This window comes from Schistocerca serialis, chromosome 4 (assembly GCF_023864345.2).
Source record: "Schistocerca serialis cubense isolate TAMUIC-IGC-003099 chromosome 4, iqSchSeri2.2, whole genome shotgun sequence".
NCBI lineage: Eukaryota > Metazoa > Arthropoda > Insecta > Orthoptera > Acrididae > Schistocerca > Schistocerca serialis.
Window position 1 is genome coordinate 594,231,261 of NC_064641.1, and position 25,702 is coordinate 594,256,962.

Genomic DNA, 25,702 nt, shown 5'->3' on the forward strand with positions numbered 1-25,702 from the left:
CTGTCTTGGGTTAATCGCTGTTTACGGTGACCGTTATAAGGATAGTCAACGCTCTGTTGTACCACCGAATTTTATTGAGGAAAATAGGAATACGTTCAGTTATTTAAGGAATCATCTCTCTTAATTTGCCAGCTTCTAATGTAAATATAATGAAGATTCATGCTGTTAAAGTAAAGATTGTAGTGATTGAAATCGGTTGAAATATACAGGGCTATTACAAATGATTGAAGCGATTTCATAAATTCACTGTAGCTCCAGTCATTGTCATATGGTCACGACACACTACAGATACATAGAAAAACTCATAAAGTTTTGTTCGGCTGAAGCCGCACTTCAGGACGAAGTTCAAAAAAGATCCACCAGCTGCTAACTCCATTCGGCGATGGTATGCGCAGTTTAAAGCTTCTGGATGCCTCTGTAAGGGGAAATCAACGGGTCAGCCTGCAGTGAGCGAAGAAACGGTTGAACGCGTGCGGGCAAGTTTCATGCGTAGCCGGCGGAAGTCGACGAATAAAGCAAGCAGGGAGCTAAACGTACCACAGCCGACGGTTTGGAAAATCTTACGGAAAAGGCTAAAGCAGAAGCATTTCTTAAACAGGAGATTGGAAAACCGATGGATCGGTCGTGGTGGAGATCATGATCAACAATTCATGTCATGACTTCCACGCTCTCCCGACTTAACCCCATGCGATTTCTTTCTGTGGGATTATGTGAAAGATTGAGTGTTTAAACCTCCCCTACCAAGAAACGTGCCAGAATTGCGAGCTCGCATCAACGATGCTTTCGAACTCATTGATGGGGACATGCTGCGCGGAGAGTGGGAGGAACTTGATTATCGGCTTGATGTCTGCCGAATCACTAAAGGGGCACATATCGAACATTTGTGAATGCCTAAATAAACTTTTTGAGTTTTTGTATGTGTGTGCAAAGCATTGTGAAAATATCTCAAATAATAAAGTTATTGTAGAGCTGTGAAATCGCTTCAATCATTTGTAATAACCCTGTATATGCATGATATACATGTGCTTGCCATTCCCATAACTGGGAGGCAATTCTTATCTATGCGGCTCTCTCAATTACCGTATGGCAGCCCTAACTGGACAACATAGGACTGAAGATACGATGGCAAGTAGCGTATCATGAAATATAAGTGGGCAAAGTCTTGACAGTGACCACTCATACATTACGTACATCCGAAGACAGTCTGTGTACATGATCTTTGTGTTATTTTCAAAAATGTGTTCTCGCCTGTGAGCGTCACATCTTTACAGACTTTTCAAGTATTTCACTGATCTAGGCATTTTCATGCACAAGACAGCAGTCCACACACAAACGAAATAAATCCCTATAAAGGGCGAGCGTTAAAGTGAGACATCGGCCAACGATAAATAATAAAGGTAACAACTTTTTTTATTACAGAATTCGACCAATCATAGACCACTTAGATCCTATGACAAAGGTAGAATCCTTCCCAGAACTTGTTCATGCGTTGGCTGATGGCCTGACTGTTCATTTGACATCACTCTCCTTGGTTGTGAATTTCGTTGTTGCACAGGAAATTTTGCAGTATTGGTCAGTATCCTGAAACTTTCCTTGTTGTGCATAGTGTTTCCTGCGACGTTAAGTTTTCTCAAGTCCTTTCTTGTCTCTTCCAGCCATCCCGCGGTGTTTTTTTTTAATTTGGAAATGAACGTATTCAGTCCGGAACCACGCGGCAGCTACGGACAGCAGGTTCGAATCCTGCCTCAGGCATGGATGTGTGTGATGTCCTTAGGTTAGTTAGGTTTACGAAGTTCTAAGTCTAGGAGATTGATGGCATCAGATGTTAAGTCCCATAGTGCTTAGTTATTTGAACCATTTTTTTAAATGAACTTGAAAATTTTCTTCGTTAGCCTATAGACATTCATTCTTCTTCTTCTTCTTCTTCTTCTTCTTCTTCTTCTTACCACGCGGCAGCTACGGACAGCAGGTTCGAATCCTGCCTCAGGCATGGATGTGTGTGATGTCCTTAGGTTAGTTAGGTTTACGAAGTTCTAAGTCTAGGAGATTGATGGCATCAGATGTTAAGTCCCATAGTGCTTAGTTATTTGAACCATTTTTTTAAATGAACTTGAAAATTTTCTTCGTTAGCCTATAGACATTCATTCTTCTTCTTCTTCTTCTTCTTCTTCTTCTTCTTGCATTACGGCCTCTGTAGGACCACGGGTAGCCCCTTCGTGGACTACATTTTCTTCTTCTTCTTCTCCCAGAACCTCTTCATTCTTTCCCTTCTTCTCTCCCGCTCTTCTTCCGAGATCTTCAGTTTCCGTTTCTCCTGTCGGCTCCACTGGTGACACACTAATCTTTTCCTGTATTCCTCTCTCTCATTGATCTCCGGCATATTGGTCGGTGCCGGCCGGTGTGGCCGTGCGGTTAAAGGTGCTTCAGTCTGGAACCGCGTGACCGCTACGGTCGCAGGTTCGAATCCTGCCTCGGGCATGGATGTGTGTGATGTCCGTAGGTTAGTTAGGTTTAATTAGTTCAAAGTTCTAGGCGAGTGATGACCTCAGAAGTTAAGTCGCATAGTGCTCAGAGCCATTTGCACCATATTGGTCGGTGTATATTTGTTCCTCCAATTTTCCTTCTCTTCGACCTTGATCCCCAATTCCAACCAGTCCTTCCGAAGTTCAACAACCTACTTGGTTCCTGTCTTTCCCCTTGTCCTCCCTGTTGTTTCCCACACTCTCTCCGTCATTCTGTCTATACTCATCCTAACTACATGTCCAGCAAACCTTGCCCTTTTGAGTTTGACTTCCCCGGATATTGTTCTCATGTTCCGGTACAATTCTTTCATAGATCTTCGCATCCACCTCTCTCCCGCTCTTTTGGGACCTATTATTTTTCTCAGTATTTTTCTCTCTTCTTTCTCTCGTTGTTCTGCCCCATTTCTTCCTAGTGTCATTGTCTCAGTAGCATATAATACTGCATTCCTCACCGTTGCCTTGTAGTGGCTTATCTTTGCCTCTATGGATATATTCTTTTTATTGTATATCTCTCTCGTCATGCAGAAGGCTGACCTCATCTTCTTTATCCTCTTTTATTCCCTCCTTGCTCCTGTTCCTTCCTGTTATAAATTCTCCCACCATTTGCACAGTGCCTTCCGGTATTTCCCAGTCTGCAGTGGTGTTTAATGTCTTTGTCTTGTTATAAGCGATCCTCAGTCCCACCTTTCTGGTTACCTTACTTAAATTGTCGAGTTGTGTCTTTGCGTCTTCTTCTGTCTCACTTACTATTGCTACGTCATCTGCAAAGGCTAGGCAGTCCACTTGAGCCCTGTTGTCCTTTTTGTTCCCCACATGTGTCTTCGGTATTCCCATTTCCTCGTTTATTGCTCTCCACTGCTTTATCACTTCGTCCAGTGCTATACTGAACAACAATGGTGACAATCCATCTCCCTGTAACACCAGTCTTGATCTCAAATTCTTCTGACAGTGCTCATCTTAATCTCACCCTTTCTTTTGTGTCTCTCAGAATTTCTTTTATGAGTTCTTGTGTAGTTCCATCATGTCCTCTGTTCTTCAGTATCCTAACAAGAGTCTGCCCGTCGATGGAGTCATATGCCTTTGTGAAGTCCACGAAGGTTATTACTGTCTTTTTGTTTTTTAAGGCTCTATGTTCTATAAGTTGCTTCAGGATAAATATCTGTTCTATACAACCTCTTCCCTTCCTGAATCCCGCTTGGTAGTCACCAACTGTACTTTATACCTGTTCTACTCTCCTGAGCAAGAGTTTTGACAGCACCTTGTATCCGACCTCTAGCAGCGATATTCCTCTGTAGTTGTCTGCATCTCTCTTGTCCCCCTTCTTATGTATTGGTTCTACGATTGCATTCTTCCATCCTTCTGGCAATTTCTTTGTTCTCCATATCTGGTGAATTATGTTGGTCATGTTGTTTATTGCTTTGTTGCCTCCCCACTTTATCATCTCGGCTGCTATACCATCTTCTCCAGTTGCCTTATTATTCTTTAGATCGCTTATGCCATGTGCGACTTCATCCCTGGTTGGAGGGCGTGGCTCTCTCTCTTCTGTGTCAGTCCCCAGTTCCAGCTGTTCTTCAGGTGGTTCACAGTTCAGCAGGTCGTGAAAGTGCTCTGCAAAAATCCGTCAGTTCTCCTTCGCACTGACAGCCAGCTACCCTTTCTTGTCTCTTATAAACAGTTCTCTACCCTTGTATCCAATCAGACTCTTTCTGAATTTCCCGAAAAAGTGTTTGCTGTTGTTTTTCCTGAAGTTGGTCTCAATCTCGTCCAGTTCCTGCTTCATCTACTGTCTTCTGGTCCATCTTACTGTTCGGGCGCTTCCTTTCTTGCTCCTAAGAAAACTTCCCATTTTTCCGGGCCCTTCTTGCTGCTCCAGTCTCTCCAGGCTTTCCTGCGAGTCTCTACCGCTTCCTCACATTCCTTGTTCCACCACCAGTGCTTCCGTTTCTTTTCTTCCTTTCCCCATAGTTCAGCCTGTTTCGTCATATTTCGCTTCATGTCGTCCCATTCATTGAATGATTCAATTCCTTCCTCATATGTGGATCGATTGTATCTTAATCTGTCTCTGTCTGACTTTATGTTTCCTGTTCTTCTATTCGTCTGTGGCAGTCTGTCCCTGTTTAGAATCCAAAGGCACTTAACTCCTGTAAGATAGTGGTCCGATTCTATTCTTGTGTTCTTCCTGACCTTTGTGTTCATGATCTCTTTAGCATTTGTCCAGCTGATTGCTATGTGGTCAATTTGAAATTCCCCAAGGCGGGTGCATGGGTTTGCCCATGTCTTTTTCTTACACAGTTTGGCCCTGAAGTGTGTTGTCATCAATCTCATTTTGTGTTCTCGACACAGTTCAATTAGTCTTTCTCCATTTTTGTTTGGTGTGAAGGATACTCGCCCACTACTCCTTTATGTTGCTTCTCTCTTCCAATCTGTGCATTATAATCTCCTACGAGTATCTTCACATGTCTATATGGTATGTTTTTCAGTGTATCATCGAGCTCTTCTCAGAAACTATCTGCAACCTTCTTGTCTTTCCTGTTCTTGTCATTTGTAGGTGCATGTCCATTTATTATTGTATACTTTTTGTTCCCTGCTTGAAATGTCAGTGTTGATATCCGTTCTGACCTGCTCTTCACTTCAGTTATGCCATCCTCGTATCTCTTGTCTACTATGAACCCTGTACCAAAGCATCTAGGTGTATGTCTTTCCTTTCCCACTTTAACTCCTGGTTTCCCCTTCAGTATTATGAAGCCTTCTGACTCTTCGTCAGTGTATCTTGTTTCTTGCATCGCTAGTATTCCAATGCTTCTCTCTTTCATCTCATCTATTACCTGTTTAAGTTTACCAGTCTTAATCATTGTCTGTACATTTATGGTTCAAATTTGGAAAGTCTTTTTAGTTTTAATCTTCTTTGAGGTTCTTGGGAGCTCCGAATCTTCCCCTTTGCACTTTTTGGCAGGTCCCCCAGAATCCGAATGCCTGCTTGCGTCGACCTTAGTCAACGGGGGATTGTACCCCTGGGGTAATCTCGATTCCATAGTGCGATCCTTTCCATGAGCTAAAAAGATTTTTTTGATGGGACAGCTCATGTCCGTCCAGTTGTACGACTGAAGTTGTTAGCCGCAGAAGATGTGTTCAGGCCGCCGCTGACATAGGGACACAGACGCCTTTGGTAGCCGCCCCTAACATGGAGTACAGCCGCTACCTGATATGTTTCATTGGCTCTTCCGCTTTCTCTGCCATTGGGAAACGACGTTCCTCCTCCGCCTTCGAGACGGTTGGCCGGTCTTCGCCTGTAACCCTAGGTAGGGGCCCTAACTGGGTGCTACCATCGGGAGCCAGATGGACCCAGGTTTTTTTACTAGGTTGTTAGTCCTCCCCCTCCTACTTCCCCATGACTTGTGAGATGGGTCCCCGGGCTTGGGACCGGCAATGGCAGAGTTAGACATTCATTCTGTACATGACAGTAAAACTTTAATCTCCTCTTTCTTATTGTGTCTGTAATTGTTTCTGTGTTTCTATGTAGATCTTCACTGCGCCTCTTTGTCCAGTAGTTTTATTTGTTTTTTTGTGGTTCAAAATGGTTCAAATGGCTCTGAGCACTATGGGACTTAACTTCTGAGGTCATCAGTCCCCTAGAACTTAGAAATACTTAGACCTAACTAACCTAAGGACATCACACACTTCCATGCCCGAGGCAGGATTTGAACCTGCGACCTAGCGGTCGCGCAGCTCCAGACTGTAGCGCCTAGAACCGCTCGGCTGCCCCGGCCGGCTGTTCTTTTGTGGTCCCAAAATTTTTCTGAGTGACTTCCTTTCTTCCTTTTCCAATTCTTCTTGTTCACCTTTTTTTATTCAGCGTTAGGTTTTCGGATCCGTAAAGAGCTTGCGGTTTAATTACTGTTGCGTACTGTTTAATTTTTGCCTGGAATGCTACTGATCTTTTATTATATCGGTTTTGGGTGAGTCGGTATGCTAATTCCCTTTTCTTCGATCTTTCCTTACTTGTGATGTTATCTAACCCATTTGATTATATCCATTCTTCCAAATACTTGAACTTATCCACCCTTTTGATGTTTCCATGTTGCGTTTGCATACATTTTTCTCTGTTGCGTTTATGTTCAATTTGATCCGTTTTTTCATATGATATTAGTAATCTCGTTTTAGCTGCAGTTTTTTGAAGTGTTTCTATCATTATCTTTGCATCTGTTTTGTCCTTAGAAATTGTTGCATTGCCGTCAGCAAAAGGGAGACATTTCACCACAGATTTTCCTCTTCCTTGTCCTAGATGGATTCCTTCCATGTTTTTCTCTTGTAGTTCTTTAACCCACTCTCTCATGATCTTGTCTAAGACCAGATTGAACAGTATCGGTGAGAGACCATCGCCCTGCCGAACACCTGTGTTAATTGTGAAGGGTTCAGAAACTCCAACCAGAAATTTAATTTTTGTAGTCTGTGAGTGCCTGTTCGACTAATTGTCTGGTGGTTTTGTCGATACCCGCTTCTTCCAGTGTTAGGAATACTGTCTATCTACCTACATAATGGTAAGCATTTTTTGAAGTCAATGAATGTAACGACTGTGTTAAGGTTCCGCATTGTCCAGATCCTGAGGATAGTTTTCAAGTTAAAAATTTTGCACGATCTATTTTTTCTAAACCCTGCCTGGTAGCCATAGGGCTAAGAAAATGCAATCCGAAAACAAAGGAAGTAGGTTACAGTACGCTTGTACTGTGGGGAATTCCCCACCATGTTATAGTTCTGGGTGGAGATTTTAATTTGCCGGATATAGACTGGGAGACTCAAACGTTCATAACAGGTGGCAGGGACAAAGAATCCAGTGAAATTTTTTTAAGTGCTTTATCTGAAAACTACCTTGAGCAGTTAAACAGAGAACCGACTAGTGGCGATAACATATTAGACCTTCTGGTGACAAACAGCCCCGAACTATTTGAAACAGTTATCGCAGAACAGGGAATCAGCGATCATAAAGCGGTTACTGCATCGATGATTTCAGCCGTAAATATAAGTATTAAAAAAGGTAGGATGATTTTTCTGTTTAGCAAAAGTGACAAAAAGCAGATTACAGAGTACCTGACGGCTCAACACAAAAGTTTTGTCTCAAGTACAGATAGTGTTGAGGATCAGTGGACAAAGTTCGAAACCATCGTACAATATGCGTTAGATGAGTATGTGCCAAGCAAGATCGTAAGAGATGGAAAAGAGTCACCGTGGTACAACAACCGAGTTAGAAAACTACTGCGGAAGCAAAGGGAACTTCACAGCAAACATAAACATAGCCAAAGCCTTGCAGACAAACAAAAATTCCGCGAAGCGAAATGTAGTGTGAGGAGGGCTATGCGAGAGGCGTTCAATGAATTCGAAAGTAAAGTTCTATGTACTGACTTGGCAAAAAATCCTAAGAAATTTTGGTCTTATGTCAAAGCGGTAGCTGAATCAAAACAAAATGTCCAGACACTCTGTGACTAAAATGGTACTGAAACAGAGGATGACAGACTAAAGGCCGAAATACTAAATGTCTTTTTCCAAAGCTGTTTCACAGAGGAAGACTGCACTGTAGTTCCTTCTCTAGATTGTCGCACGGATGACAAAATGGTAGATATCGAAATAGACGACAGAGGGATAGAGAAACAATTAAAATCGCTCAAAAGAGGAAAGGCCGCTGGACCTGATGGGATACCAGTTCGATTTTACACAGAGTACGCGAAGGAACTTGTGCCCCTTCTTGCAGCGGCGTACCGTAGGTGTCTAGAAGAGCGTAGCGGTCCAAAGGATTGGAAAAGGGCACAGGTCATCCCCGTTTTCAAGAAGGGACGTCGAACAGATGTGCAGAACTATAGACCTATAGCTCTAACGTCGACCAGTTGTGAATTTTGGAACACGTATTATGTTCGAGTATAATGACTTTTCTGGAGACTAGAAATCTACTCGGTAGGAATCAGCATGGGTTTTGAAAAGGACGATCGTGTGAAACCCAGCTCGCGCTATTCGTCCACGAGACTCAGAGGGCCACAGACACGGGTTCACAGGTAGATGCCGTGTTTCTTGACTTCCGCAAGGCGTTCGATACAGTTCCCCACAGTCGTTTAATGAACAAAGTAAGAGCATATGGACTATCAGACCAATTGTGTGATTGGAGTGAAGAGTTCCTAGATAACAGAACGCAGTATATCATTCTCAATGGAGAGAAGTCTTCCGAAGTAAGAGTGATTTCAAGTGTGCCGCAGGGGAGTGTCATAGGACCGTTGCTATTCACAATATACATAAATGACCTTGTGGATGACATCGGAAGTTCACTGAGGCTTTTTGCAGATGATGCTGTGATGTATCGAGAGGTTGTAACAATGGATAATTGTACTGAAATGCAGGAATTGACGCATGGTGCAGGGAATGGCAATTCAATCTCAATGTAGAAAAGTGTAATGTGCTGCGAATACATAGAAAGATAGATCCCTTATCATTTAGCTACAACATAGCAGGTCAGCAACCGGAAGCACTTAATTCCATAAATTATCTGGGAGTACGCATTAGGAGTGATTTAAAATGGAATGATCATATAAAGTTGATCGTCGGTAAAGCAGATGCCAGACGGAGATTCATTGGAAGAATCCCAAGGAAATGCAATCCGAAAACAAAGGAAGTAGGCTACAGTATGCTTGTTCGCCCACTGCTTGAATACTGCTCAGCGGTGTGGGATCCGTACCAGATAGGGTTGATAGAAGAGACAGAGAGGATCCAACGGAGAGCAGCGCGCTTCGTTACAGGATCATTTAGTAATCGCGAAAGCGTTACGGAGATGATAGACAAACTCCAGTGGAAGACTCTGGAGGGGAGACGCTCAGTAGCTGGGTACGGGCTTTTGTTAAAGTTTCGAGAACATACCTTCACCGAAGAGTCAAGCAGTATATTGCTCCCTCCTACGTATATCTCGCGAAGAGACCATGAGGATAAAATCAGAGAGATTAGATCCCACACAGAAGCATACCGACAATCCTTCATTCCACGAACAATACGAGACTGGAATAGAAGGGAGAACAGATAGAGGTACCCAGGGTACCCTCCGCCACACACCGTCAGGTGGCTTGCGGAGTATGGATGTAGATGTAGATGAATTGTGGGTTCTGCTTGATCATCTGTCTTATTCAGTAGAGCTTTGAACACAATTTTATAGGTGACTGGAAGTATAGATACTCCTCGGTAATTGTTGGTGTCTGTCATGTATCCTTCTTATGTAGCGGATGGATTATGACTCCCGGTATTCTTTTTTTTCTGCCAGCAATCTTTAATGAACTCATAAATGGCTACAGTTGCCTGCTTCCTTCCCAGTTTCCACATCTCAATTAATACGTCGTCTTCACCTGGCGCTCTATAACAATGTTTTAAATACGCTTATTTCCACACTTATGCACAGGTAACTGGCATCAAGTTGAAGAACTGTGGCACAGAAATTGGCAACATGCTGTGAATGTTCAGGGAGGTTACGTCAGCCTTCTTTGGTGCTCATTCTGCCTAAAATTGCACGAATCATTAACATTTTTCATTCTCATTCACACAGGGACTTCAGAGATGTTTTACACCACGTACGTAATGAAAAGTTTTATCCTCCATTCACTCACCGAACTTGTTAAAACATAATCTTGATTGTCACAGTATCAGTAGGGCATATTCGAGAATATTTCCCCACGCGCCTCTCCCCACCCCACCCTTTTCCATTTTTCCACACAAGCGACATTTCAATTACATCCCTCCCCTCTTTCCTTCTCTCTCTCATACATCAAAGGAAGGAAGATTAGAGTTTAACGTACTGTCCACATCGAGGTCATTAGAGAAGGAGCACAAGATCGAATTACGAAAAGATGGGGAACTAGATTGGCCGCGCCTTTTTCAAAGGAACCGTCGCGGTATTTGCCTTGAGCTGTTTGAGTAAATTACGGAAAAACCCAAATCTGGAAGGCCAGACGAGGATATGAACCGTCGTCCTCCCGAATGCGAGTCCAGTTTGCTAACCACATCCCCACCTCGTTCGGGTTCTCATTCAAAGCAATGAACAAGCTGAAGTTTCATAGAGCTGTCACTTAAAAATGCAGTGCATTCCACACTAACGTTGTCACAGTTGTTATCGGCAAAATGTAATTACAAGTATTTCCATAAACTGCGCAACGTTTGTTTTTCACAGAAAAGATAAATTTAAAATGACAAATTTCGTGTGAAGTGCTGATAAAACAAGTAGTTGTGACAGTTATTTCATTATCGTCAAGGACACGAGTAAATACACGTGTCGTAAATTTCGACCTCGTGTGACACGTCTGACAAGCACTGTAAGATTCCACACTGACAGCATTGGAGTGTTCATAAATTTCCAACAAACCCGACTTTTTTGGGCAGACAAAAGTTAAAGCGAAGGCCCCTCTGTTGTAACTTAAAGGTCCCCATTTGGCACTAGCGTGGTCTACAGTCTTACAAGATCCGTATCTGCGTCGGTTGTCTTTTCAGTTCTAGTGATAAGCTTTTGGATGAAATAATTCTGCTGTCAGGACGAGGTCTAGAAAGGGCATTTGTTGTTAGGTGAAACGTAAAATCTCGGTTCTCTATGTTGTGTGCGAGATCGCGCGACACGTTTCTCTCTCTGTCCGGTGTCAATCTACAGTCGAGCCGGCACAAGAAGAGCCTTGACATTTGCAGTGGGCTGAGTGCGGCAGTTTCGCGCGCCTATCTCAGCCAGTAATGCAATACGATTTTGGAAACGTCTCTATGGCAACGTAGCTGTACAGACGACTATTGTTTTTGCCTGCAGCCAAGAGCGCTACGCAGCTTAAGGTTGACAACGGTGTTGCTTGTTGTCAGGGATATTCTAATACTGACTCGACCATAAATACTGGAGAAAGTCTACTAAAGAAAAGAAACATGTTGTGTGTTTGTACGGATGCGTGTGCTTCATATTTTGAATTTCAACTATCGTATATTGGATGCTGAACATCTACATCTACGTGATTACTCTGCTGTTCACAATAACGTGCCTGAAAGAGGATTCAATGAACCACCTTCATGCTCTCTTTACCGTTCCACTCTCGAACGGCGCGCAGGAGAAACGACCACTTAAATTTTTCTGTGCGAGCCCTGATTTCTCTTATTTTATCGTGATGATCATTTCTCCCTATGTAGGTGGGTGCCAACAGAATGTTTTCGCAATCGGAGGAGAAAACTGGTGATTGAAATTTCATGAGAAGGTCCCGCAACGAAAAATACCTTTGTTTTAATGGTTGCCACTGGAATTCGCGTATCATGTCTGTGGCACTATCTCCCATATTTCGCGATAATACAAAGCGAGCGGTGCTTCTTTGTACTTTTTCGATGTCATCCGTCAGTCCTACCTGATGCGGATCCCACACTGCACAGCAATACTCCAGAATAGGGCGGACAAGCATGGTGTAAGCAGTCTCTTTAGTAGACCTGTTGCACCTACTAAGTGTTCTGCCAATGAATCGCAGTCTTTGGTTTGCTCTACCCACAACGTTACCTATGTGATCGTTCCACTTTGGGTTATTTGTAATTGTAATCACTACGTATTTAGTTGAATTTACAGCCGTCAGATTTGTGTGACTTATCGCGTAATCGAAATTTTTCAGTACTCATGTGTATAACTTCACACTTCTCCTTATTCAGGGTCAATTGCCACTTTTCGAACCATACAGATATCTTATCGAAATCATTTTGCAATTTGGTTTGGTCATCTGATGACTTTATAAGACGGTAAATGACAGCGTCATCTGCAAACAATCTAAGGCGGCTACTAAGATTGTCTCCTATATCAGTAATATAGAGCAGGAACAATAGAGGTCCTACAACACCTTCTTGGGGAACGCCGGATATTGCTTCTGTTTTACTCGATGACTTTCCGTCTATTACTACGAACTGTGATCTTTCTGACAGAAAATCACGAATCCAGTCGTACGACTGAGGCGATATTCCATAGGCACACAGTTTGGTTAGAAGACGCTTGTGAGGAACGGTGTCGAAAGCCTTCTGTAAATCTAAAAATATGGAATCAATGTGACATCCCCTGTCGATAGCACTCATTACTTCATGAATATAAAGAGCTTTGTGTTTTGCAAAAACGATATTTTCTGAATCCGTGCTGACTATGTGTCAATAAATCGTTTTCTTCGAGGTAATACGAAATGTTCGAATACAGTATACGCTCCAAAACCCTACTGCAAATCGACGTTAGTGATATGGGCCTGTAATTCAACGGATTCCATTTTTGAGTTTTGGTGTGACTTGAACAATTTTCCAGTCTTTAGGTACGGATCTTTCTCTGGGCTAGCGATTGTAAATAATTGTTAAATAAGGAGTTATTGTATCAGCATATTCTGAGAGGAACCTGACTGGTATACAATCGGGACCAGAAGCCTTGCTTTTATTAAGTGATTTAAGCTACTTTGCGATACCGAGTATAGCTACTTCTACGTTTCTCATCTTGGCGATTGTTCTTGATTGGAATTCAAGAATATTTACTTCGTCTTCTTTGGTGGTGGAGTTTCGGAAAACCGTGTTTAATAACTCTGCTTTAGTGGCACTGTCATCAGTGACTTCCCCGTTGTTATCGCGCAGTGGAGGTATTGATTGCGTCTGGTCACTGGTGTGCTTTATGTATGACCAGAATGTCTTTGGGTTTTCTTCCATATTTCGAGACAGAGTTTCGTTATGGAAATTATTAAAAGCATCTCGCATTGAAGTATGCAGTATATTTCCAAATTCTGTAAAATTTGCAGTCTTAGAGATTTTGCGTTCTTTTAAATTTGAACATTCAGTGTGGGTACTGTGTACATGTGGACCTCAGTGCCTTTTTTTCACATCTTCCATTCTTTGCTCTTGACAGTTGATTGAGCTGTCGTAGAAAAAGTTTTATGCTTTAAGGTAAATATTTTTCTTTAAATATTTTTCATTCTCTAAGTATAGCAGTGTGCTCTAGAAGTAGTCAGCAACTTTTCAGCCAAACATAAGGCCAGCTGGAAATGGTGTCTGAAGGATCCAAATTTTGGAACAAGGGGTTTTCCAGTTCTGGCTCAGAAACCTCATAAAAACCTTTAACAGAACCGCAGATGGGAACTGCTTTTAGTTTAATTCTGGAAAATTACGAAAGGCTAGTATGTGTGGAAGTGTAATTTTTTTTTGTAAGTAGGTCTATAGTGAGTAAAGTTGATGACTTGCTCGACATGTGTTGAGTACTTACACCGCTGATCCAAATTACTATGAGCACTGTTCACCGCGAGATTTAATGCCATCTGATGGCACTATGGGCACGTGAAATGAGGGTCACTCCAAAAGATATGCACACTATTTTTGTAAAAATACAGTTTTCATTCTGCATGTGTGAAAGTTTTACAGTGTGTAGATACATCCTTCCCGCTTGTTTTCAAACTTAGTTCAACCTGTTCCCGTGAGTGGCGCCGTCACAGCATGTCTTCAAGATGGCTGCTACACTTGACGTTCGTCAGAAGCAACGTGCTGTCATAAAATTCCTGTGCTGTGAAAACGAGACAGTGGGAAACATCCACAAGAGGTTGAAAAAGGCTTATGGATATGCTGCTGTCGATCGCAGTACAGTTAGTCGGTGTGCAAGCAGGTTGCGTGATGAAAGCGGGCACGGCAATATTGAGGTTTGTCCTCGCAGTGGTAGGCTTCGTTCTGCACACACTCCAGACATTGTGCAGGGAGGTTGGGTTGTTTTGGGGAAGAGACCAAACTACGAGGTCATCGGTCTCATCGGATTAGGGAAGGAAGGGGAATGAAGTCGGCTGTGTCCTTTCAAAGGAACCATCCAGGCATTTGCCTGGAGCGATTTAGGGAAATCATGGAAAACCTAAATCAGGATGGTCGGACCCGGGATTGAACCGTTTTCCTCCCGAATGTGAGTTCAGTGCGCTAACCACTGCGCCACCTCGCTCGGTAATGTGCAGAGAGTTAACGAATTGGTGACTGCTGACAGACGCATCACAGTGAACGAATTGTCACGCTATGTTGGGATAGGGGAAGGAAGTGTTGCAGAGTACTGAAAGTATTGGCGTTAAAAAAGTTTTGTGCCAGGTGGGTTCCCAGGATGTTGACAGTGGCTCACAAAGAAACAAGAAAAACTGTATGCAACGAACTTTTGGAACAGTACGAGAATGGTGGAGATGAATTTCTTGGAAGAATTGTGACAGGTGATGAAACATGGCTCCATCATTTTTCACTAGAGACGAAGAGGCAATCAATGGAGTGGCATCATGCAAATACACCCAAGAAAAAAAAATTCAAAACCACACCTTCTACTGGAAAAGTTATGGCTACGGTGTTTTTCGATTCCGAAGGACTCTTGCTTGTGGACATCATGCCAAGTGGAACCACCATAAATTCTGATGCGTATGTGACGAGACTGAAGAAACTTCAAGCTCGACTGAGTCGTGTTCGACCACATCGGCAAAAGTAGGATGTTTTGCTGTTGCACGACAATGCACGGTCACATGTCAGTCAAAAAACCATGGAAGCGATCACAAAACTCGGATGGGCAACACTGAAACTCCCGCCTTACAGTCCTGACCTGGCTCCATGTGACTATCATCTCTTTGGGAAACTGAAAGACTCTCTTCGTGGAACAAGGTTTGTAGATGACGACTCCCTTGTGCACGCTGCCAAACAGTGGCTCCAACAGGTTGGTCCAGAATTTTACCGTGCGAGTATACAGGCGCTGGTTCCAAGATTTCGTAAGACAGTTGAGAAGGATGGAAATTATGTGGAGAAATGAAAATATTGTTCCTAAAGGATGTATGTACACACTGTAAAACTTTCAAACATGTAGAATAAAATATGGATTTAAAAAAAATAATGTGCGTTTCTTTTGGAGTGACCCTCGTACGTAAAAGGAGCAAAGACGAATGGAGTATCATTCTATCAACGATATGGTGCGCAAATGTGGAAATCTGCTAAAATAACCGGCCTTGACAAAGGTCACACTGTTTTGTCTCGGCGCCTGGAAATGACCTCATAAACAGCAAAACTGGTTGGTTCTTCATGTTCTGCTGTCCTGAGAATCTATGGACAATGGTTAAACGTCGGTGAAACCATGAGTAGAGTACAAGATGTTTGGCGCACACGGCTCATCACAGAACATGGAGGTCGGAGGGTTGCTCGCTGTGTGAAGCAGGATAGGCGGCGATCTGTATGAGGGTTGGGTTGGGTTGTTTGGGGGAAGAGACCAAACAGCGAGGTCATCGGTCTCATCGGATTAGGGAAGGACGGGAAAGGACATCGGCCGTGCCCTTTCAAGGGAACCATCCCAGCATTTGCGATCTGTATGAGATCTGACGACAAAGTACGATGCTAGTGCAGGCACATGTGTTTTGAAGCACGTCGTACGGTGCGTATTGTTGTGCTCCGCAACAGATCATTCTTATGTGCCCTCATGATGACCCAACAACACGACAGTTACTATTGTGGTGAGCATGGGATCACCGAGATTGGACTGTGAATCAGTCAAAGCATGTCACCTGTTTCCTGTTCAGCAGGTCGGTGGTCGTGTCTGGATTAGAGATGGGCAAAACTGTTCTTTTCAGAGATCGGATCAGAACTGTTCACTCCCTGAAATGAACTAGCTCTTTTTCATGACTCACCACTCATTCACAACAGAAAATAAATGGAAGGCACATTGCCCTTTAAACGTGGTTTATTCCAGTACTATACCTGTGTTTTGATCTTATTTAATCCTATTTTGAAGTAAAACAGATAATGAGTAAGAATTTTGTTTTGTTTATTGAAATTTCCACGGTATGACAAAGTTTTTGATTACTGATTTATTTTGCACTATCGTGGTTTTTTGTGTGATCGAAAAATGTTGCAACTTGAGATTTACATTAACAATATATTTGGCTATAATGTATTAAAATTTCATTAACCTCGTACAAGTACATCGCAAGCCATATATTTTTAAAGTGAACATTTCCTTCCAAAGACGCCTAAAATCGCCACACCCGTACTACAATAAGAAAAAATATATAAATTTGACTGTAAGACCAAAATGCTGCATATAGCCTTCCGCAGAATAAAACAAGGAAAATATTGGTGTATCACTTTTGCTATACGTTTATCGGTTCGCTCGTAATTAAAGTGTAAATTCGAGTGACCATAATAAAAAATCCTATAGTAAGAGGAGCCGTCAGGAATCTAATCTGATCAGTTTAAACAAATAAAAATAAAATAAAAACAAATGATGTATACATAACATAATTATGTAATATACATAACGGTATTACTATGAAGAACAATATCCAGTAGAGACGAACTCCGATGCAGAAGCGCTGAGTCAAGCAGGTCGAGCCGCGAGCTGTATTACTGCGCGAGCTAAGACCGCAGAGACCAGAGTGACACCTGAGTTGCTTTGCTCAACGCTCTGGCTAGAGTCGAGAACGGTGGGGTGAGCGTTGAGCGGGCGAGTCCCGAGGGTGGGGGGAGCGGTGAACGGCCACCACTCACCCGCTCGGAGGCAAATCGTCCGTTCTCTTGTGAGCAGGTTGTTGCAAGTAGTTCTTATGTTCTCCGCTAGGAGGCTCTCTGTCCTGTTGCTCGCATCAACTGCCCAGAGGGCAGGACGTGCGACTGAAACGATCGCCAACGGAGTGCTACGCTAAGTTAAGGTGCGCCAGACACTGCACGCGACAGAGGAAGCACGGAGTGGGCACGGCATATGTGAAACACAAAATCCAATGGGGCACTGCACAATGCACGCAGCCAAGGCAGAAGCAGGGTAGAGGCCGGCGCTGGCTGTGTTGTGTGGCGTGCAGTGTGCTCTGAACAGCAGAGGCCCCACTGGTGTGCTCCGACTCTCTCTCTCTCTCTCTCTCTCTCTCTCTCTCTGCTGTGGGAAACGTTTGGAGCTACCGTTCTTTTTTTCTGAATCACTGATTGTTCACTCCTTTGAAATATTCAACTCTATGAATTAGTTCAGGAGCGGATCCCCCATCTCTAGTCTGGATATGCCGTCATCCATGGAAACGGCTGCTCGAAGCATGTACCACACCACAGGTGCAGGCAAGAGGAGGTAGTAGTATATGGGGGTCATTCACATGAGCTTTCATGGGACCTATGGTAGTAGTTCAAACGTGTAGTTCAGATGGCTCTGAGCACTATGGGACTTAATTTCTGAGGTCATCAGTCCCCTAGAACTTAGAACTGCTTAAACCTAACTAACCTAAGGACATCACACACATCCATGCCCGAGGCAGGATTCGAACCTGCGACCGTAGCGGTCGCGCGGTTCCAGACTGAACCTATGGCAGTAATCGAAGTCACTATGACAGTTATCGACTACGTGAACGATTTAGCGTACCACTTACATCCCTTCGTGTTTGATGTATTCCTCGACGGCAGTGGCATATTCCAGCATGATAACTGCATCGGTCACAAAGCCACAATGGTGCTACAGTTGGTTGAGGAGCATGACAGTGAACTCACGTTGATGTATTGGTCACCATATTCGCTTGATGTGAAACCCATGGAACACGTCTGGTACAGTATCGGGCGCCAACTCCGCGTCTTCAAGCCACCAGTCACTAATTAGTGGGAATTGCGTGACCAGTACGTAGAACGTATGATGCAGTATACGTCTGGAAACCCACCAAGGACTTGTCGAATCCTGTCCACTCAGAATCACTGCTGTGTTGCGCTCCAAATGTGGACCAAAATGCTATTAATCAAATGGTCATAACGTTTCGGCCTATATGTCAGTATCGCTCTCAGGCCCAAAAATCTGATAGACAAATGAGTAGGTTTTCTTTTTTGATTCTCCACGTCAGGGTGTAGAGCGGCCCATTCTAGAGTCGTGGTTCTTCTAGGTGTGAAAATAAATGAGAAGTGCTTAACAGTTTCGGCATTTTTTTGACAGCCAAGGTAAACCTTCCAAGGTCCTTGGAAACAGGAGGATTGAAACTATTTTCATTTACTTCACGGACAGAGCTCTACATCGGCCCAGACAAAAATCAAAATTGTTTTCGAGTATGTTCACTGTGTATGAAAGTTGTGAATATGTGGGAAGGTCACTGTATGAGATGTGGCCAAGTCTTCCAGTGTTACGAACGCAAAAATGTTCGGTTAAGACAATTATCTGTGTCTTTCTGTAAGCAACGGTGCAGCACGAGGATATCTTTAAAACTTATTTGGACAGACAAACTTTTCCGCTTTCTAGTGGTGCTCTGTGATTCACAATAATGTCGTACATGAGGACCTAGGGAACTCCCAGATCTTCGACAAAATGTTGGGGAGATATCCTCATCAGGGTCCACTCAAACATTGCCCAAAACTTTCGGCACTGGTTGCATGGCAAGCACCATTTTCACAACAGCATCGATCATGTGGGTTGACCTGCTAGCCACACAACCAACCTCGTGATCGTTGAGTGTTCCTCGAGACTTTTTTTACAAATTTCGGTAGCTATGAGTTAGGATAAATTTCGTAGCATTGTGAAGATATCCTTTCTTGTGATTTTTTCCTTCATTCACTGGTATTCGACGCAGAAACATCATGTGCCATATTTCATTCCGACGAGAACCACTGACAGGATCACAAGCTCTCTGCCATATAAATGATACAGTGTACCCGAATATTCTCCACTTACCGCCTAATTACTCGTTGCTAATCTTGTGACAGTCAAAGTGCTGACTAACAGATGAATGATCCCCTGTGTTGATAAGTGTTTCACGTAATGGTGCCTTATGTTTCTTAATTCAACTCAGAGACTGAAGGTGACTGAAAGCAGCCACAGCATGGCAGTCACTTGTTCTTGCCATTTTGCTAGCCAAGACCTGTTGGCAGTTGGATAGAAGTAGTGTTGTCTAACGATTGTAACGTGGTGTCATTGGGCAATGATGTCACTTACGATCTACTAAACGTTTCTTGCTTTCTGGCAAGTTTTCGCATCTTCGATTAATATTAACATGTAGACTGAAAAATCCAAGACTTTTGTAGATATCACACTTATCTTTAAAAATTTCCACTTCGTTGTCTCTTTTTGTGGTGTCACCGCCAGAAACCACACTTGCTAGGTGGTAGCCTTTAAATCGGCCGCGGTCCGGTAGTATACGTCGGACCCGCGTGTCGCCACTGTCAGTGATTGCAGACCGAGCGCCGCCACACGGCAGGTCTAGAGAGACGTCCTAGCACTCGCCCCAGTTGTGGAGCCGACTTTGCTAGCGATGGTTCACTTACAAATTACGCTCTCATTTGCCGAGACGATAGTTAGCATAGCCTTCAGCTACGTCATTTGCTACGACCTAGCAAGGCGCCATTATCATTGCTATTTATCTTCTGATGCATGTACCGTCAGACCGCTGTTCACCAATTGTGGATTAAAGTTAAGTATTCCAGCAGCTACGTACGTTATTGGCTATATTAATTACCTTGTCCAGTTCCAGACCTCACGCCACCCTGCGTGAGCTTAAACGCGTGCCTTTCGGCTACCCGTCACTGTGGATTGGCTGTCTTGCCAGTCCACAACACTTTTAATGGTGGGAGGGGTGGGGGTGGGGAAGGGCTGCGGCGTTTCTTCATATTTTGAGGCTGCTTTTATTATTATACCTAACTCTATATGACACGGGGTGTACAGAAAGTCTCACCGCAGGGCCGTATGATTGTTAGCAGCACGTGCCGTATGCCGCAGTGAATACACTTACAAATTTTCACATCAAATGTTGAAAGTGTTCCCCCTGTTGTTGAATACACAATTCAATTCATCTAATCATGTTTCCAAAGACAAGCTGTAACATTTCCTCTGTAACAGAAGTAGAGAAAGTGGATATTGTAGTTTTCAATTCATCGATGGATTTTGGACGGTTTTTGTACAGTTGCTTTCGCTGCATCTCAGAAGAAAAAGTCAGGTGGTGTTAGGTCAGGAGATGGTGGAGGCCAAAGTCCCTGTGAAATTATGCAATCCAAAAATATCAGCAAGCAGTGACACTGAAACGCGAACTGTATGCGCGGTTGCACCATCTTGTTGAAAATATCCGTTCAGTATTTCACTTAACACAAGTTCTCCTATGAATGGGTACAGAATATCACTGCAGTATCGTTGTGCGCTTATTGTTTCGTTGAAAAATATGGGACGTCTAGAAATTGCAACCCAAACTCCTATTTTCACAGAATGAAGTGGTTCCCCGTGAATACATAATGGATTTGCGGTACTCCACATACGAGAATTTTGCAAGTTGATGTACCCGGATAAATGAAACCACGCCTCATCAATGAAATACTTTTCATTAAGAATATCCCTTCCATTTTTTTGAACGAAATTTTTGAATCATTGGCAATAATGCAGTCTCTTGCCACGATCAGTATTTTTCAGTTCTTGCACGACTGTCACTTTGTATGGGAAAAGTTCTAATTTTTTCCTTATAGCTGTGTGGGCCGTTCCGACACTAACGTCGATTTCCTGGACGAGTTTCCTTACTGACTTGTTCGGACTCATGGACATTTTATCGGAAATATCGAGTAGTTTATCCTCAGACAAAACGCTAGGACGACGACTTCTCGGTGCACCTGTCACTGAACCCGTACTTCGAAATTTGTTAATCAAATCTCGCACAGTATCGCTATGTGGGAGTGTTGTCTCCGAGAAAACTGAATTAAATGTTTGACGAACTGAATCTGTGTATTTACCGCCAGCTTTGAACACTTGTTCGACTATAAACACGCGTTCTTCAATGGTTAGCATTTTAACAATGACAAAAACAAAGCAAACGAACAAAGGAACTAAACTTACACCATCACGTCAACACGTAACGACACACACCAACGATACTACTGACGTTGGCTGAGATAAATGAAACAGTGGAATGTTGGGGAGGGTCCACTTGAAGGGAAGTTACCCAGGCAGGCGAACAATCATACGGCACTGCGCAGAGACTTTTTGAACACCCCGTATATTAACTTACTTGTACCTAAAAAATGTAATAGGTGCTAACACTGACACAGTCGGAAATGTCAACATGCACGAAAACTGTATTGCTAACACAAATAACTGTTTCACACCCATACACTTGCCGCTAGACAAATAACATATATGGTCCACATCGTGCATCCACTTGTAACAGGCAGACAATGCCTACTTTCAGCTGTGGTATCAACTTCTAGCCTGTGGCTCATGACGTTATTGTTCAAGCGTCAAGACGGTAAGTCACCTAATTATACGGTTATTGAACGCAAAAGGCCAATTTACTGCAACATTCGGTGACTCACAGTATACACCCTAAGACCAAGAACGACGCACCACGTAGTAATTGTCCAAATGGAACGGAAATCCGTATATGTGTTGTACATGTACAGACAAAGCAGTGATTACAATTTCAGACAAACTGGATAATTTAGTCAAGAGAAAGAGGTTCACAGACTGAGCAAGTCAATACTGCATTGGTCCACCTGCTCCTTATTCAAGGAGTTATTCGACTTGGCATTGATCGACAGAGTTGTTGGATGTCCTTCTGAGGGCTACTGTGCCAAATTCTGTTCAATTGGCGAGTCAGATCATCAAAATACCAAGGTGGCTCGAGGGCCCTGCCCATAATGTTCCAAATGTTCGCAATGGTGGAGAGATCCAGTGACCTTGCTGGCCAAGGTAGGGTTTCGCAAGGACGATGACAAGCAGTACAACCTCTCGCCATGTGTGGGCAGGCATTAACTCGGTGAAATGTAAGCTCAGGTTGGCTTGTCGTGAAGGCAACAAAACGGGGCGTAGAATATCGTCGATGTACTGCTGTGGTGTAAGAGTACCGATGATGACCACTATAGATATCCTGCTATGAAAATACACTACTGGCCATTGAAGTTGCTACACCACGAAGATGACGTGCTACAGACTAGAAATTTAATATGCAAATGATTAGCTTTTCAGAGCATTCACAAAAGGTTGGCCCGGTGGCGACACCTACAACGTACTGACATCAGGAAAGTTTCCAACCGATTTCTCATACACAAAGAGCAGTTGACCGGCGTTGCCTGGTGAAACGTTATTGAGATGCCTCGTGTAAGGAGGAGAAATGCGTACCATCACGTTTCCCACTTTGATAAAGGTCGGATTGTAGCCTATCGCGATTGCGGTTTATCGTATCGCGACATTGCTGCTCGCGTTGGTCGAGATCCAATGACTGTTAGCAGAATATGGAATCGGTGGGTTCAGGAGGGTAATACGGAACGTCGTGCTGGATCCCAACGGCCTCATATCACTAGCAGTCGGATGACAGGCATCTTATGCGCATGGCTGTAACGGATCGTGCAGCCACGTCTCGATCCCTGAGTCAACAGATGGGGACGTTTGCAAGACAACAACCATCAGCACGGTTCGACGACGTTATCAGCTCGGAGACCATGGCTGCGGTTTCTCTTGACACTGCATCACAGACAGGAGCGCCAGCGATGGTGTACACAACGACGAACCTGGGTGCACGAATGGCAAAACGTCATTTTTTCGGTTGAATCCAGGTACTGTATACAGTATCACGATGGTCGCATCCGTGTTTGGCGACATCGCGGTGGACGCACATTGGAAGCGTGTATTCGTCATCGCCATACTGGCGTATCACCCGGCGTGATGGTATGGGGTGCCATTAGTTTCACGTCTCGGTCACCTCTTGTTCGCATTGACGGCACTTTGAACAGTGGACGTTACATTTCAGATGTGTTACGACCCGTGGCTCTACCCTTCAGTCGATCCCTGCGAAACCCTAAATTTCAGTAGGATAATGCACGACCGCATGTTGCAGGTCCTGTATGGGCCTTTCTGGATACAGAAAATGTTCGACTTTTGCCCTGGCCAGCACATTCTCCAAATCTCTCACCAATTGAAAACGTCTGGTCAATGGTGGCCGAGCAACTGGCTCGTCACAATACGCCAGTCACTACTCTTGATGAACTGTGGTATCGTGTTGAAGCTGCATGGGCAGCTGTACCTGTACACGTCATCCAAGCCCAGGCGTATCAAGGACGTTACTACGGCCAGAGGTGGTTGTTCTGGGTACTGATTCCTCAGGATCTATGCACCCAAATTGCGTGAAAATGTAATCACATGTCAGTTCTAGTATAGTATATTTGTCCAACGAATACCCGTTTATCATCTGCATTTCTACTTGGTGTGGCAACTTTAATGGCCAGTAGTGTAAATGGCATCCCAGACGATCACTCCCGGCTATCGGGCCGTATGGTGGGCGACAATCAGGTTGGTATCCCCCCGCTGTCTGAGGTGTCTGCAGACGCGTCTTCTCTGGTCATCTTGGCTGAGTTCGAAGTGGAACTCATCACTGAAGACAGTTCAATGCGATTCCAGACCAAAGAATGTGTGGAGACGCTCCAAATTCTGGTGGGATCCAATCTGGCTGTCACCGTCCATGCGAGCCGACAACCAGGAGCCATGGTCTGGGGTGCCATTTCATTTCACATCAAGCACTTTAGTTGTCGCCCGCTGCGGCCTCGCAGCACAGCGGTACGTCGATGATATTCTACGCCCCATTTTGTTGTCCATCACGACAAGCGATCCTGAGCTTACTTTTCAGCAAGGTAATGCCCACCTGCACACGGTAAGAGTGTCTACGGCTTCTCCAAAGTGGCGTAAAGAGTAGATATCCTAATTATTAACATTTCATCACAACCGCACAATGTGGGCAGGAGTAGCACCAGCGAGGTATGTTTCGTGTAAGAAAGAGAATCTTCTAGCAACACATGTAGAGATTCGACAGCGGTGCACCGAGACAGCGGTTTATCGTCTTGTGGTACTACCATCCAGGGATTGACAAGACGATCACCTCTGGTTGAGGTCTCTGTTATCTTATCTTTCAACAAGAAAATAGAAGAAAGTATCTAGGCTGTGGTGGGCAGACCTTCCTCGATAGAAAGGGTGTTCGACTGTTGCCCAGGCCAGCACTCTCTCCAGATCTCTTATCCATCGTAAACACCTGGCCATTGTTTGCTGAGACGCTGGCACGCCACCACGTGGCACCCACTTCTAGTGATGAACTCTGGCGCAGTGCTGAAACAATATGAAATGACATATCTGTATCTTCACCCAAGTTCAGTTCGGCTCGATGCTCAGCCGATTTAAAGCCACTGTTGCTGTCAGACGTGGTGTGTCTGTACACTAAATTTCACACCCTACATACTGTCAAATAGCCTACAAATGTAGCAGTGTATTTCCCTTACTATGCAGCACACGCACAAACCCTTTCTAAAGCAGTAAATTCAGTGACTGTCAGAGAACCTGAGGCGAAAACTTTTGCCACTACCTCAGAGTCGACACCTATTGCACAGTCACATGAAAGCATATGGTTTCAGAGACGCTTTCATATCTCAAACATCTATGATGTACATGTGCTGACTGAAGCGACGAATGAAAATTTGCACAGAGGCCAGGATTCGAAATTTGGTCTCCTGCTCACTAGGCAGAAGCGCGGTGGCCAAGTGTTCTCAGGTTCGAGTCCCTCGTTGGTACAAATTTTCATTCGTCGCTTCAGTCTGCATATATACGAGCGTCGTTCAATAAGTAATGCCCCACATTTTTTTCTCAGAATATATTTATTATTAAGAGTCAGAATTTGGTGACAATATACATCAACATGTCTTGTCCATGTCCTGTCCTGTTTTTCTACGTAGTCTCCATCACGTTCTATGCCTGTACGCCGTCGTTGTGGAAAAGCATGTATACCCTGCAGGTAAAAGCTCTTGTCATGTAGGCGTAGCCATGTTTTCGCTGCATGACTGACACTTTCGTCGCATTCAAAGTGTGTTCCCCGTAGATTAGACTGTAGAGCCAATTGTCGAGTTGTTATGCGCCGGTCGGCAAGAATAATGGCATCCGCATTATTCAGCATGTCTGGAGCAGTGGCTGTGACAGGACGTCCCGAGAGTGATTTATCATGGAGCTCTGTTTCTGCATTTCCTGAGGCTGTAACTTTCCTTACTCGTCGTCCAGCTGTACTTGTATCAACTGCAGCATCGCCATACATTGCATACAAACGGGTATGGATGTTTTTCTGCACACAAGAATTCAATAACAGCACGCTGCTTGTAAAGTGAGTCGTATGTAGACGCCATTTTGACACTTTACTACGGTTCTGCCATCTGCCAGAACGGCTCAAAACTTCACTGGCGCACGGAACAAA

At 43.9% G+C, this 25,702-nt stretch overlaps 1 protein-coding gene across 1 annotated transcript in view; it reads left to right on the forward strand.

The window, feature by feature from the left end:
* The window catches only part of LOC126474625 (solute carrier family 22 member 7-like), a 146,242-nt gene extending 136,243 nt beyond the window's left edge, over positions 1–9,999 (forward strand). Inside the window, exon 7 of the mRNA XM_050102104.1 lies at positions 9,946–9,999. Coding sequence (XP_049958061.1) covers positions 9,946–9,999 — 54 coding nt within the window. The remainder of the gene's footprint in view (positions 1–9,945) is intronic.
* Positions 10,000–25,702: the final 15,703 nt, after the last annotated feature.